The sequence below is a fragment of the Anoplopoma fimbria genome, chromosome 2 (assembly GCF_027596085.1).
Source record: "Anoplopoma fimbria isolate UVic2021 breed Golden Eagle Sablefish chromosome 2, Afim_UVic_2022, whole genome shotgun sequence".
NCBI lineage: Eukaryota > Metazoa > Chordata > Actinopteri > Perciformes > Anoplopomatidae > Anoplopoma > Anoplopoma fimbria.
Window position 1 is genome coordinate 14394917 of NC_072450.1, and position 14462 is coordinate 14409378.

Genomic DNA, 14462 nt, shown 5'->3' on the forward strand with positions numbered 1-14462 from the left:
TTTGCCACATGTATTGATTCACCAGTGCATCGAGGCCAAAGGATCCTCTGATAATGTTGCTAATGTGGGTTTAATCACACTTGCAGACACACAATTGCACAATTGGGCTAAACTCAGGTTAAAACTTCCAGTTTGAACGTTCCAATGAAAAGCTGATTTTTTTTCTTCTGAAGACCAAAGGCAGTTTTCATAGCCAGAACAAGAAATTACATCTTAGTGCCAAAATTGTGCCGATGAATCAGTTTCCCAGATGTTGTTTGGTTGGTAATCACCTCATAGCTTTGATAGTTTGAAAAACAGCATAATATAAGTTTATGGACCCTTGAATTGGCCCCCCTTAATACTTTAAGAAGTGGATATGGAATTACATTATAGAGGCCATGATGTTATTTCTTGTCCATGTCAACATTTATACCTGAAACACACACACAAACACACACAAACACACACACACACACACACACACACACACACACACACACACACACACACACACACACACACACACACACACACACACACACACACACACACACACACACACACACACACACACACACACACACAACCCTCTTACCTTTCACACTCTTAGACATGAGGAGGAAATGGGCTCTCAGGGGGGATGACTTTATGAGTTACGCCTTGTAAAGTGTGCAACGGCAAAATCCTTCCCCCCAGGCTCAAACTGATGTGAAGGGCTCTTTTATTGGGGTCAGGAGGGGGCGTAGCACTGAATCTAAGTGCGAGTGTGTGAGTGTAAGTGTTTGTGTTATTCATGTGTGTGTTTTGGGAAATGCTCTTGACCTGACATTAATCCTTAGTATCCTAGGTTTCCCAGGTCACCGAGGTTACACATTTATTACATTCGGGTGCCATCTCAGTTTATCTTACAACTCATCTATGGACACACTTTTAAATTAGAAATTACCTTCATCTGAGAAAGACTTCAACACAAACACTCTCTAATACATTCTCACTCACACAATTTATTGAACCACCTCTCTTAAATGGCCTATGGTCATTAAATGATGCAACCAAAGGAAAGCCTGTTAATGTGCAATATTAGGGGTGTGTGTGTGTGTGTGTGTGTGTGTGTGTGTGTGTGTGTGTGTGTGTGTGTGTGTGTGTGTGTGTGTGTGTGTGTGTGTGTGTGTGTGTTAGTGTATGTGTGTGTTGCAAAAAGAGAGAGAGAAATGTGCATAAAAACAGCAACATTGTAAGAGCTCTTAGAATGTAATTTGCCTCTGTGCTTTATATATGGCAATATATTAGTTACCAGAAGGATTTTATGCTTACATTTTTTATAAAACACGTATCCTTCGAGGTGCGTTTGTTCAGTATAACATGACCTTGTTCTGGTTGCCTTTTTCTCTTTGCTCCAGTGCCATTAAATAAATGATAGCAAATAATTGGTACCAATTTTTTATCTCTTTTGTAGAAAATTGCTTCATATTAGTGATGTTATCTAGCAGAGTAATGCAGTGGAGGTTAATTAATTAATAGTCCAATTTATTTCAGAATGGGTCAGGCACAAACTGATGAATATATGAATGAATATACTATGCTGTACATTTTCCAACATTTGACAGACATTATATGATCCAAAGACTCAGCTAATGGGTCTGTAAGTAAAATGTATAGTTTAACTCACTGACTGTTCTCCGTTTATTCTGTGAATGCTTTAACTCAGAGTGCAGAGGGGTTGGAAGTGTTTTGGGATTACTGTGTGATGCGTTTACCCACGGTGCTGTTTAACTGGAAACGCAGTGTAGAATCACACTTCAGACGATGATTCATCTGTACTAACAAGCACAAACAGACGGAAGATCTCTCCTCCTCTCTTTCCTACCCTCTTAGGAGCCACATAAACACAGTTGTCTCTTTTCATCTGCCCTGCACCTCTGAGCCCTGTCGACGAAATCCTACCTAGTTTAGAAAACACTTGGTAAAATAAGATTAGAAAAAGATTTCATTTATTTTTTTAATTTGTCACAATGTATTATTAGGTAAGGTCACACAGCACACATTTACTAATGTAACAATTTAATAGAACTGAGAGTATCCTGTGTAATCTCAATCTATGATTCATGTCAGGAATTTTACTCCTGCAGACATATTTGAATATTATTATCCATCCAACCTTTGGTTTTTCTAAACCATATTATCCTTGTCTCTAGTCTACCCCACCCTGCACTGACAGGCAGGTACACAAAGATGCTGAATCCTCATTCATAGTTAGGATCTTTTGAAGCATGTAGTCCCAAAAATAATGTTATTTTGCAGTTTAGAGGGCCAACTGAACCTGCAATGCTTCCCAAAATGAAACAGTCTAGTCTCTATGAGGCCAAAACTAATGATGCATTCATTCAGTTTCACGACATCGAGAGTGTAAGGATGAGAAATTGCATATCTTCTGACTGTCTGTCTGTGTATTGTATACTGTCAGCTGACCCCCCACACACTTCATAATCCATCCACTGTAAATATCAAACATATTTGATGATCAGTCTCTGAGACAGTTGGTGTGATTAAGACTGAATCCATAAAGATGTCATTGCATCTGGCACTCTGCACCATACTTCTGCTTTAACCAAGCCTCTTTCCCAATTGTTAGAAGGGAAAATCTGAGGTAAATCTCATGGATAATCATGTAGCATGTTGCAGGAAGAAAAATTTAGTGACAAACATAGAGGGAAAAAAACCAGCTGTACTGATTCAGAGAGTATTATAGGCAGTGAGGATCAAAAGAGTGTGAGAGAGAAGTCTAATTCACCCAGATGAGCTAGAGGAGGATCAAGAGAGCAAAAATAAACTGCTAGAAAGTACCTCGAACTTTAAAACATCTTTAACTCACAGAGAAAAGGTTGTTTATATGGTAAAATGTTCTGGAGCTCACTCAGATTGGATGACGCAGCATTTTGCTTCCTCTGATGTCAAAGAAAACAACAGCAGCTGTCAGGCGGTAAATTGTGGCTGCTAACAGTTTATGACAGCAGTGGGAGGAAAGAAGAGTGTGAGGAGGAGAGAAAGCTAAAACCGGAATCTTGCACTTCAGGCTTTTGATATGTGGCATCAAGCTGAAGCTAGACAGGAGGGCTGAGGAGAAAAGGACAGGATTTAGAATAGAGGGAGACAGAGATAACGAAAGAGTGACAGGTAAAGGAGGGGTAGGTAGAAGAAGCACTTTGTGTGAATAAGGTGATAAGAGAACATGTACATAATTATGTAAGTCTTAAAAGAACCCAAAAGCTGCTCAAATCTGTTCATAGTTTCCAGTTTCGTAGGTTTTTTCTTTCAGTGCCCTGAAAGTGTTAGTGAGTAAGCAACACTTTCAATGTGGCTGAAGTGACAAAGAAAACCATCAGAAACAAAATCTTTTTCCCAGAGAAGCTCCACTCAGTAACACATTGATAGATGAGCTTAATCTAAAGGCATCACCAAAGTTTTAAAAAGGAAACATTTTGCTTGCTACAACTTTAAGCGCTCACTTCTCCTTTATTCTTTGTATTTTTGAATGTGTGCCATGTGCCTTTTGATTACAGTCTTATTTCACTGGTTTGTAAATAATCAGACCAGAAATTATTTCATTTTGAAGAAAATGACAAATCCAACCAATGCTACAGTGAAGGTTGCTTGAATAATTTTACAGGTAGGATTCTCTTTAACTTCTGTATCTGTATTGGGTTTTTGTGAGGGATAACGTTGCAGTTGTCTTTGTCCTTTTTTAATCTATAATAAGTATGTTTTCTGTGTCTTACCCTCAGGTGAAGGTCATGGTTCGTGTGTGCCCAGTGTCTCAGTCGGACGCAGCTGAATCCAGTTCTTTCCTTAAAGTGGATCCCAGAAAGAAACAAATCACCATCATGGACCCCTCAGCCAATCAGACACCAAGCGCTGCCTCCCAGAAAAAGGCGGGAGCCAATCAGGTCCCTCCAAAGATGTTCACCTTTGATGCTGCGTTCCCTCCTGATGCATCGCAGGTAAGAGAAAAGATTATGAGCTTAAAAATAAAAGGATTTGGATGTGATTTTTATAGAAAACCTGCCATGACCCTCACACAAAGACAGCTTTTAATAAAAATAATTAAAAATATACACAAAATGCTGGACCCCACATTGATGTCATACTAAGTGGCTGATTGGATTAGCCCTCAAGGTGTAGTTACAAGCAAGATATATTTGAAATTTCTGACTCTAAAATAGCTTACTTGGCTAAACAATCCCCAGAAGTGTCAACAGACTAGTACAAACTGGCTGCAAAGCCACCATCAGTGGCACTTCCATCTAAATAAAATCCAATATTGATGGAGCAGTTTTCCTTTTGGGGAATACACTTATTGACTCTCTTGTCGATAGTTAGATGAGAATATCGATAGGCTACCTCTCTCGTGTGTGTGAGCTAAGTATGAAGTTACAGCCTGTAGATGGTTAGCCTGGCTTTGCAGTTTCAAAGAAGGGGCAAACAGCAAATAGCTCTTTCCAAAGTTAAAGAAAATCCAGTTACCAGCACCAGGAAGACTGCGTTTCCAGCATGCAACATCCTGTTAAACCACAAGCTGTTGTTCTTACATTACTATTTGTTTACAGCTTAAACAAACAAGATGTGTAAGCTTCACTTGTGCTGATAGGTGTATTTTTGAAAGTTGGGTAGAGCCAGGCTAGCTAATTTTCCTCCCTGCTTCCAATTTTATGCTAACCTAAGCTAACTGTCAAATAAACATATTCACTAAAATATCAAACTATTTATTAAGGAGCTGAACAGTGTTTGTTGTATCTGGTTTCAATGGTCAATCAACTTTCACAAATGTGAAATGAAAATAGATATTTTTGGTTTAATAGTAATGTATGTGGTGTTAATAAAATGCTATCAGTAGGAGTAACTTGTATCTTGGAAAAAATGCACAAATGCTCACAAGTCCAAATAACAGAAGTCTTTCCTTCCCCATCTTTTATCCATTCAGGTATTTATATATTTTTTGACCCTCTTCCTTCATATCTCTTCTGTCTTCCTGTTGCTAGGCGGAGGTGTGCGCGGGAACGGTTGCCGAGGTGATTCAGTCGGTGGTGAACGGAGCAGATGGCTGTGTCTTCTGCTTTGGACACTCCAAACTGGGTAACTATCACACACATGCATATAGACTACAAAATCAGAGCATGTGTGGCTTGTGAGTCATCTTTAGTGTGTGTGTGTGTGTGTGTGTGTGTGTGTGTGTGTGTGTGTGTGTGTGTGTGTGTGTGTGTGTGTGTGTGTGTGTGTGTGTGTGTGTGTGTGTGTGTGTGTGTGTGTGTCTGACCGTCAGTGTGTCAGTCTTTCATTTGGCTGTCTCTCCACTCGTTCTCATCTATCAGAGAGAGAAGGAAGAGGATTAGTGTCTGCTGAAGCTGAAAGCATTCTCAGTCTGCGTGTCTGTGTTTCTGTCTTCTTTTCTCTCTCTGTAATCCTTCTGAAGCTGTTTTTTAGAGAAGTTGTCTTAAAAAGGTTCAGGACCCCTTACTGCGAACTGCAACATGCCTGAACACACACACATGCACTGGCACAAGCAAAGACCCACCACACACACACACACAGATGTTCTTCAAACCCTGGGTCAACCCCTTGTTGTGCTTATCCCTGTACATGCAAGCAGCATTACCCTTCTTGGCTTGTGATCTTCATACAGCCAGTTGGAGTCCCTAAGTCCTCTTGAACTGCTGGCAGAAGAAGAAAGCCAAGCATTTAAATGCTGCAGGCCAGCAGGGAACACTTCTCTGTTAACGACCAGCCATTTCCTGAAACAGACAGTAATGAATTTCTTCGTAAAAAACAACATGCAAACCGCTGTGTTTCCTCATTGTGCTGCAGGGATTTCATCCCTTGCCAAATCAGTTGTAAAAGTAAACTCATTTATAAATTAGTTATGAAGAAGTATTTTGGTAGTTAGTTGTAGATATTTGCATCATTAGAGTAGAAAGGGACCATGGAAACGAGTCCAATGGGGCAAGAAGCATGAGCAGTCAGACAGGATGTAAAAAAAAAAAGCCAGCAGTTTAGATAGATTAACTAGAGTTTAGATAACACCTCAGTTTTTCATCCAAACTAATTATTTTTATATTCTGAACCCCTTAATCAGGAGGTAAAACTGAAAGTGAAGTGAGAGCAAAATGTCACAAGGTACTACAATACTAAATGCAGCCACTATGCCAATATCACCTCACGACCCAGCGCTGTTCCTTGGAGCATGGTACACTGTAAAAAATAATAAAAAAGACAATAAAAAAGGCTTTAAACATATTTGTAATGTAGCCAACAAGGTAATTCAAAGCTTAACTAGGAATAATAAAGATGGCCACATATGAAAATAGGACATAAGTTGTAATAAATATATATGTAATAAATAGGTATTCTCCTTTAAATCAGGCTTCACGTATTTTTTGGCCTCATACATTTTAATACAAGAATGCTAAAGAGTGGGCAGAGAGCAGAACCTGCCCTTTTCTCCCCCAAAGAGGACAGATCAAACAAACAGATGCACACATAATCACCACAGCTCTCCCAAGACACTAACCCAACATGGCGTACACATCAGACAGCCTGTCTCGATCAATGTTATGCATCTCTCCATGTTTACATGTTGTCATTAAGCTCCTTAAATATTGACACGTGGAAATGTCTGTCATGATTCATGATGATGATTCATAGCATGTAAAATGACTGCTACCAATATGCCTAACACATCCCAAAGCAGACCTTTTACTGTCAGTGTATGATTGTGTTAGATGATAGGCATAACTGAATATTCTGGCTTTTGTGCTGGACGTGCTTTTATATGATCCATCACAGACTGTTTGCTCTTTCAATAAATTTTACTGTTATATTTATGCTGCAGAGAGGCTCTGACATTGCTGGTTTTGGCTTAAACGGTTGCTGTAGCAGCAGATGAGATAAGTCTTGGAGATAGAGCTCACCTATGAGGCCATAGATCTTAATGAGTCTGCATTATAACGGCATTACCTTCCCCCCCCCCATAAACAGGGAAAGTAACACAACAAGCATTTATCTTCGGTCCTGTGGCCCTTGGCTGTAGACACATATGGGTACTCAGACACACACAAGTCTACTCATCTACACACATGCACACTTTTAAAAAGAGGAACAAGGTTTTCATTGAAAAGGGAAAATTATACTGAATTAAATGGATGAACTTCAGGAATATAATTAAATCCTCTGATGGATTATGGTATTGGTAATGTGATTATTGGCTTTGGATGGCTCATCTTTGACTAATGAGGAGTGTGTATGTGTGTGTGCATGTGTGTTTGTAAGCTCAAGTGTGCAAGTCTTTGAATTGATGATACAGTCCTTCTCTCACACTTTCTCACACTGTTCACTTTCTCTCTGACAGCATCAGTAGCTCTGTTTGATGAGACCAATTGCAGGGGATATACATCAACTTCACAGACACACACACACACACACACACACACACACACACACACACACACACACACACACACACACACACACACACACACACACACACACACACACACACACACACACACACACACACACACACACACACACACACACACACACACACACACACACACACACACACACACACAGCTTCATCCCTTGTAGCATAGAGTCACTATGTTGCAGTGTTAGTCAGTGGAACAGTCCTGAAAGGCAAAAAAGGAGGTGCTTTGCAGTTATGTAGTGGTACTACATAGAGCCATCATGACTGAGGGAGTCAGATCTGTTAAATCAAAATAAATCAACTGGTAAATCGGTTAAATCAAAGTAAATTACACAGTGTTGCTATTCTGATACAGCTGAATTTAATGCAGTCTTTAACAATTCTTTAACAGCATTTTAAAGCTTTATCTAGAAGAGTCTTTCAATGTGCTTTAGGGAACTTAATAGGATTTAATTCAACACCATGTAAACAATACTATGGTACAACCCTTTTTGTTGATCATGTCAACTACTATTTTCTTCACCAGTTCTCCAAACATTTTCGTGACAAATCATGAAATGCATCTTCGTTTTGACAGTAAGTTTAAACGCTCCAGGAGACATTGAGGCTGAACAATGTTAAATTACAGTGTAGCTGACAGCCGACCCACATCGCTATCTCCATCGTGATCTGAGGACATTTGTTTCTCTACCCTGCATCACAATAGTCAGGTTTTTGATGTCTTCTATTTTTGTGTAAATGTTAGCGTCGGTGTGATTGTTAGCTGTGACATATGGCTTTGTTTAGGTGTGTGTTTGATCTCCAACTCCTGACAGTCAGAGCAGGTGTGTGTGTTTGTGTATGTGTGTGTGTGTGTGTGTGTGTGGAGCGGGAGTAATCATCGTCTTGCTGCTCAAAGGGACAGATCTGGAGGCTCTGTGTTCACATGCATGTTCAGGCACTCAAACACACACTCATCTTTTCAAACAAAGCACCTTTCTCCCTGGGAAGCCTTTTTGATTATGTCCTTTTTGATGTATCCACCTTTTTTCCATTCACCTGTCACCTGTTTTGTCTTTCTGTCCGTCTCTTCAAGGTAAATCCTACACCATGATTGGCCGTGATGACTCTCTCCAGACTCTGGGTATAATCCCCTGTGCCATCTCCTGGTTGTTTAAACTCATCAATGAGAGGAAGGAGAAAACAGGAGCACGCTTCTCTGTTCGTGTCTCTGCAGTCGAGGTCAGTGTTACTGGCAAGACCTCAATTTACGACATTGTTTTCAGTGTTTCACAGGTGCCATTACTGATACAGACATTTGGGAAAGGAGGTTACTAACAGTTTGTGGTAGTGGCAATAGATGGGGTGCTGACAGTGTTGTATCAACAGTTGGCTAAATTCTGTATTTTTAACTATTGATTTGCCATTATAAGTAAAGACTTCTTTCTGACAATGATTTAATAAAGACCGAACTCTCCTCGTTTAAATTTTTCTGACCAAACTTAGTCAAAATTAACTTGGGAAAGGATTTTGTGTGAAAATATAAAGACAATGTGATGTAAATGTGTGTGTGTGTGTGTGTGTGTGTGTGTGTGTGTGTGTGTGTGTGTGTGTGTGTGTGTGTGTGTGTGTGTGTGTGTGTGTGTGTGTGTGTGTGTGTGTGTGTGTGTTTGTGTGTGCAGGTTTATGGAAAAGAGGAGAACCTTAAGGACTTGCTGTCTGAAGTAGCCACAGGCAGTTTACAGGATGGACAGTCACCTGGAGTCTACCTTTTTGAGGACCCCATCTGTGGTATGCAGGTAATGAACGGACACACACGCACATAAAACATGCACACATTTAAACATTCTGCAGCTGACGGTAGCATTCGTATATGCAACGTGTCTGCTGTACATTCAATTCTGCAAGTGTTTATATGAACAGCCTTGGGCCTTGCTATCAATATGCTTTACTATGTTTTTTTTTTGCCTCAGCCATTTCTCTGTTGTCTGAGCTACTGTGGCTTGTGCACGCTTACTCATGCACACACTCACTTTAGAGCAGCAGATACATTACATTACATTACATTACATTACATTACAGTCATTTAGCAGACGCTTTTATCCAAAGCGACTTACAATCAGTAGTATATATATTACATATCATTCACCCATTCACACACTGATGACAGGGCTACCATGCAAGGTGCCACCATCAGACTTTAACTAACATTCATGCAACATCCAGTCCACACCGATGGCAAGCCTTCGGGAGCAACTTGGGGTTAAGTGTCTTGCCCAAGGACACATCGACTGCTGAAGCCGGGTATTGAACCACCGATCCTCTGATTGGAGAACTACCTTGCTCACAATACAATATGAGAGCTTAATAATTCTATTTCAGTCAAAATAAACCAGGCATCTTTGAAAACATCAGGATCAAAAATAGCTTTTTTGCTTAAAATAGGGTTACACTCTGACAGAATCAAAGATGAACAAGTGCAAAAGACTCAAGGAAGAACTTTTTTCTTAAATTGATTTTGCTTTTAGTGACATTTTTGAATTTACTGATTGCTAAACAATCCATTTGATGAGCGTGATTCAGACAACAAAAAGTTACTTACATGGCACTTAATCTTATTACCATTATGATTAATGTCATTGTTGTTCATTTTAAATTAGTAACTACATAGCAGTCTGAATAGTGTGTGTATGTAGAAGAGCGCCAAAAACAACTGAGTGACAGAGGGTGATCTGTGTGTGTGTGTGTGTGTGTGTGTGTGTGTGTGTGTGTGTGTGTGTGTGTGTGTGTGTGTGTGTGTGTGTGTGTGTGCACCTGCGTGCGTGTGTGTGTTGGGCTGTAGTTTTATGTTTATAGGATCATAGGGTCTGATCCAAGAACATCTGTGTAATCCTTAACTAATCTGACATAATCTCATCGGTAATGATATCCTGCAGTACCACACACACACAGACACAAACACACACTCTCCCTCTCTCTTACTCACCTCTGCATTCCCTCTGTCTCTGTCTCCCATACCTACTGACAAATTAGAAAATTCTTTATTGGAATATACCAATCAATCAGTGTATCAGTGTTATCAGTGTTTGGACACTTCTTGGTAGGTAAATTGTGCCTCAGCTAAGATTAAATTGTACGTTCCCTCTTGTCTGGCTCTTGGTCCTTTTTTATATTCAGACAACCTTTCTCCTCCCACACATCTTCCAGCTCCAGAACCAGTCTGAGCTGCGTGCTCCGACCCCTGAGAAGGCAGCCTGGTTTCTGGATGCAGCCATAGCAGCTCGCCACAGTAGCCCCAACACCACTGAAGAAGAAATCAGAAACTCACACATGCTGTTTACATTACACATATACCAGTACCGCATGGAAAAGACAGGCAAAGGAGGAAGTAAGTTCCATTTTGTTCTAATAATTGTTATTTGAATTCATATTATTAACATGAATACAACATTAAAACAACAAACAAACAAGCGCTACTTCTACTGCTGTAGATACTACAATATTTGTATTATTCAAATTACATCACACGTTGTCTGCTGTGAGTCCTACATCTGAAAATCATATCAGAATGAAAGCAGCCGCAAACATGCTGTTTACTATTGTAATATTGCTTCACATGTGTATACATCACACACAGGCAATGATGATGAAATAAACCACTAATGTGAGAACACAACATGTCTTCAGCTATGTTCATATACTTATTTTTTCACTGAATTAACCTTTAGAGAAAAAAGTTTTTACATTATATTGCTTCAGATTTAAGGGAAAAAAACAACACAAGCTACAACCGTTGGTCATGTTAGTACACATTATTGGGATTGTGAATAGTTTCACACTTTCAAACCAGTCTATACTCCTGAAAATACCAATACAGAAATTGTAGGTTGTTGATGCTATAGATAGGGGTAATATAGTTTTGTATCCGTAACTCTTACCCTCCTCAGTCTTTCCTCTTCCATTTTTGACTCATTTTCTCACTTTGCTAGTGTCAGGAGGTCGCAGTCGCCTCCACCTGCTGGACTTGGGCAGTTGTGACCTCAAAGTACTTGGAGGAGGAGGAGGAGGAGGAGGAGGAGGAGGAGGAGGAGGAGGAGGAGGAGGAGGAGGAGGAGGAGGAGGAGGAGTAGGAGGTGGAGGTGGAGGTGGGAAAAGCAGGGAGAGCTCTTTGCCCAGTTCTGCCCCTCTGTGCCTCTCTCTATCTGCTCTCGGCAACGTGATCCTGGCCCTGGTCAACGGGAGCAAGCACATCCCATACAAGTAAGGTGGTGTGTGCATGTGTATGTATGTGTGAGCTTATAATATATGTGATGCTTTTAATAAAGTAAGGAGAAGAAATTTAGGTAGAAAACAAAGAAGAGAATACAAGAGGACCAGTTAACAAAGTAGTGTGGAGAAGTGAAATGAGGAGAAAAGCAGGATATTTTGGTAAGGAAAGGTAGAGAGGAATGTAGACGAGGGATCTCTTAAGTTGCTTCAGGATTTGGGGACTTAATGCTATAAACAACAACAGCTGCTGTTGCATATTCATCATATTCATTTTGCTGGTTAACTGACTGCCAATGAGAGCAAAGGAGAGAAAGAGAGAGAGAGATAAGAGATGGAGAGATAGCACAGACAAAGACTGTAGCCAGACTAAAACATTAATAGAATAACAATACGTGTAACAGGGGAACAAAATCATAATGGCTGTAGTAACGTTTGGTATGCCCAGGCAGTGTACAGGTAATGGACCAAACTGTAAATGTCCTCATTTTACCTTTTCTTCCCACCTTTCCTGGTTCTCTTCTACTCTCCTTAAGGGCTTTGTAGCTCCGTGTCTTGCTGGGTTAATTAAATCACAAGCTTTTGCATTTACATTGCAAAACAACCTGCTACCTAACACTGAAGCTGCAAGCAAAGCTGTGCTGAGTCTGGTTTGGCACTGATGGCTCGAATGTTGTTGGATTGTCAGGGGATTTGGACTGGTTTAGCAATGCATGCAGTGTTACTGTCACCTTTCTAGAACCAAGGATCGTCAACATAATGTTCACCACAGAATCACAAATGACTTAGCAAAGGCTCTGGAGCACAAGCTAACGTGGATGTCAGTGGAGATCGTGGATATCTGTACCAAATTTCATGGCAATCCATCCGGTAGTTAGTAGCAACCAAAAACGCCAAGGATCACCAAAGTCAAAGGTTTTTAAACATCTGGCGATCATGAATGTCTTTTCAGAATTTCACGGTGATCCCTCTAATGGTTGCTGAGATATTTCTGTCTGGACCAAAGAAATGGGCCAATCAACTGACCAGCTGACTATCCGTCTGACAGTTACAAACAGTCTGTCTTGTGGTGTGACAATATTGGAAGATATGACAAAACTAAAAATGTGCCTAAGTCTAGTTTGACTCCAAGAAATCTGCTCCAATCCTTTCATCACAGTTACAGGCTGAGCACGTCTCCCAGTGCTTCATTACTTTTGGAATAAGGTCCCATCCCGTTCTTATAACGGGATGGGACTGTTCCAGTGCTGTTGCTAGGTAACCGCTGATTCCATCCCAGTTGATCATTAGACATTGTCATGTGTATATAGCTTCCCAGTTCAATTAAAAAGGGGAAAGACAGTTGTCTGTTATCACAAAATCAAGACTTTGGCTCTTGTCCAGACATGAATCCAAGCGTCTCAGCATGATGCCAGACAGACAGCGTTTCATGCTCATGTAGATTTAGAGGCTCTTCACACATTCACTAAATTTAAACCTTTCTCATCAGGGACCGTATACAGCTCCTTGTCCAAAATTGGACACTTCCATCTGGTTTGCTGTATCTCTCTCCTGGCAAAGAACCCCTTCAGTCATATAGCTCCCTAAATCCTTCCACTGAAACTCCCACTCTGTTTGGAGTCTATAAAGGCACTGCAGAAACACAGTCAGTTGTTCTATAATCCAATATCTCGTTTGACCATTGCAATAGCTAATATTGCCCATCTAAGCATAGAAATTCCAACATACTTCAGGAAAGTCTAGATTGCCTTAATTTATTAGCTCAGTCATTCATAAGTATAAAGCTGTGAGGGAACGTGTTTGCAATGTGGCTTCTTTATTTGTGCTGATTAATATAAGTTTCTTGTAAAAATGGTGATATGGGAATTTAGATGCTGCTTTCATTATAGGCTAGATTTCAATCAAAGGGAGCATCACGTTACATACAGTAGTCGCCCCTGGTAAAAAAAAAAGGGTAATATATTTAGCACAGCCTGAGATGTTAGATTTAATCCAAAGTCCCCACCACTTAACATGAATTAACATGCAAATGAAAACTTCATGAGTCATGAATTTACTTACATTAATCTCAGGGAGCGATATCGAGAGATAGATCTAGGCGGGAGAGAGACGAAGGTTTGTTGAAGCCTGAGGCAGCAAACATAGAAAGGAGAACAGAGAGGAGAGAGGAAAGGGGAGAGGAGAGGAGAGGAGAAGAACGTCAACGAGAAAGAGGAGGTCAAGATCGGAGTGTATACATACTTTAGTGTGTCTCTGCGTATCTGTGAAGAAGTGAGTGTACACATACGTGTGTGAGACATGCCTGCAGGCTGTGTTTCTAGAGAAAGGGGACAGCAGCGTGAGGTATTAGGCCACAGAGGAGCTTTACTCACCGTCAGCCTGCAGGCCTCCACACACACACACACGCACACACACACACACACACACAAGGCAATGAATGATTGCAGTAGCCCACCCAGGAGAAAGTCTTTTCTTAAACACACAGCCTACTTTTCCTCTCCCATCTGCTAGCATCATCTCTCTGGGAGATAGATCATCTCCCAATATTAGACTACATAAAACCCTGAGAGATTCTTTTTAGACTGTGTTAGCCTTAGCCTTGAATAGCAAACTTTCATGTGTTTAAGCAGCGCTGATCAATAGGCATAATCAATATGCACCATTAACTTTGCCTTTTGAATCACCACATCCTTTATATCAATATGCTAGCCTTGTGTTGCGTCTTTATTTCATAGACTGTAACAAAGCTGAGCTATTA

General features: G+C 40.5%; 1 protein-coding gene across 1 annotated transcript in view; it reads left to right on the forward strand.

Moving 5' to 3' along the window:
* kif26ba (kinesin family member 26Ba) overlaps nucleotides 1-14462 on the forward strand; it is a 77487-nt gene that overhangs the window by 49537 nt on the left and 13488 nt on the right. The window contains 7 exon segments of the mRNA XM_054616999.1: nucleotides 3765-3980; nucleotides 5019-5112; nucleotides 8535-8680; nucleotides 9121-9237; nucleotides 10646-10826; nucleotides 11428-11491; nucleotides 11567-11698. Coding sequence (XP_054472974.1) covers nucleotides 3765-3980; nucleotides 5019-5112; nucleotides 8535-8680; nucleotides 9121-9237; nucleotides 10646-10826; nucleotides 11428-11491; nucleotides 11567-11698 — 950 coding nt within the window.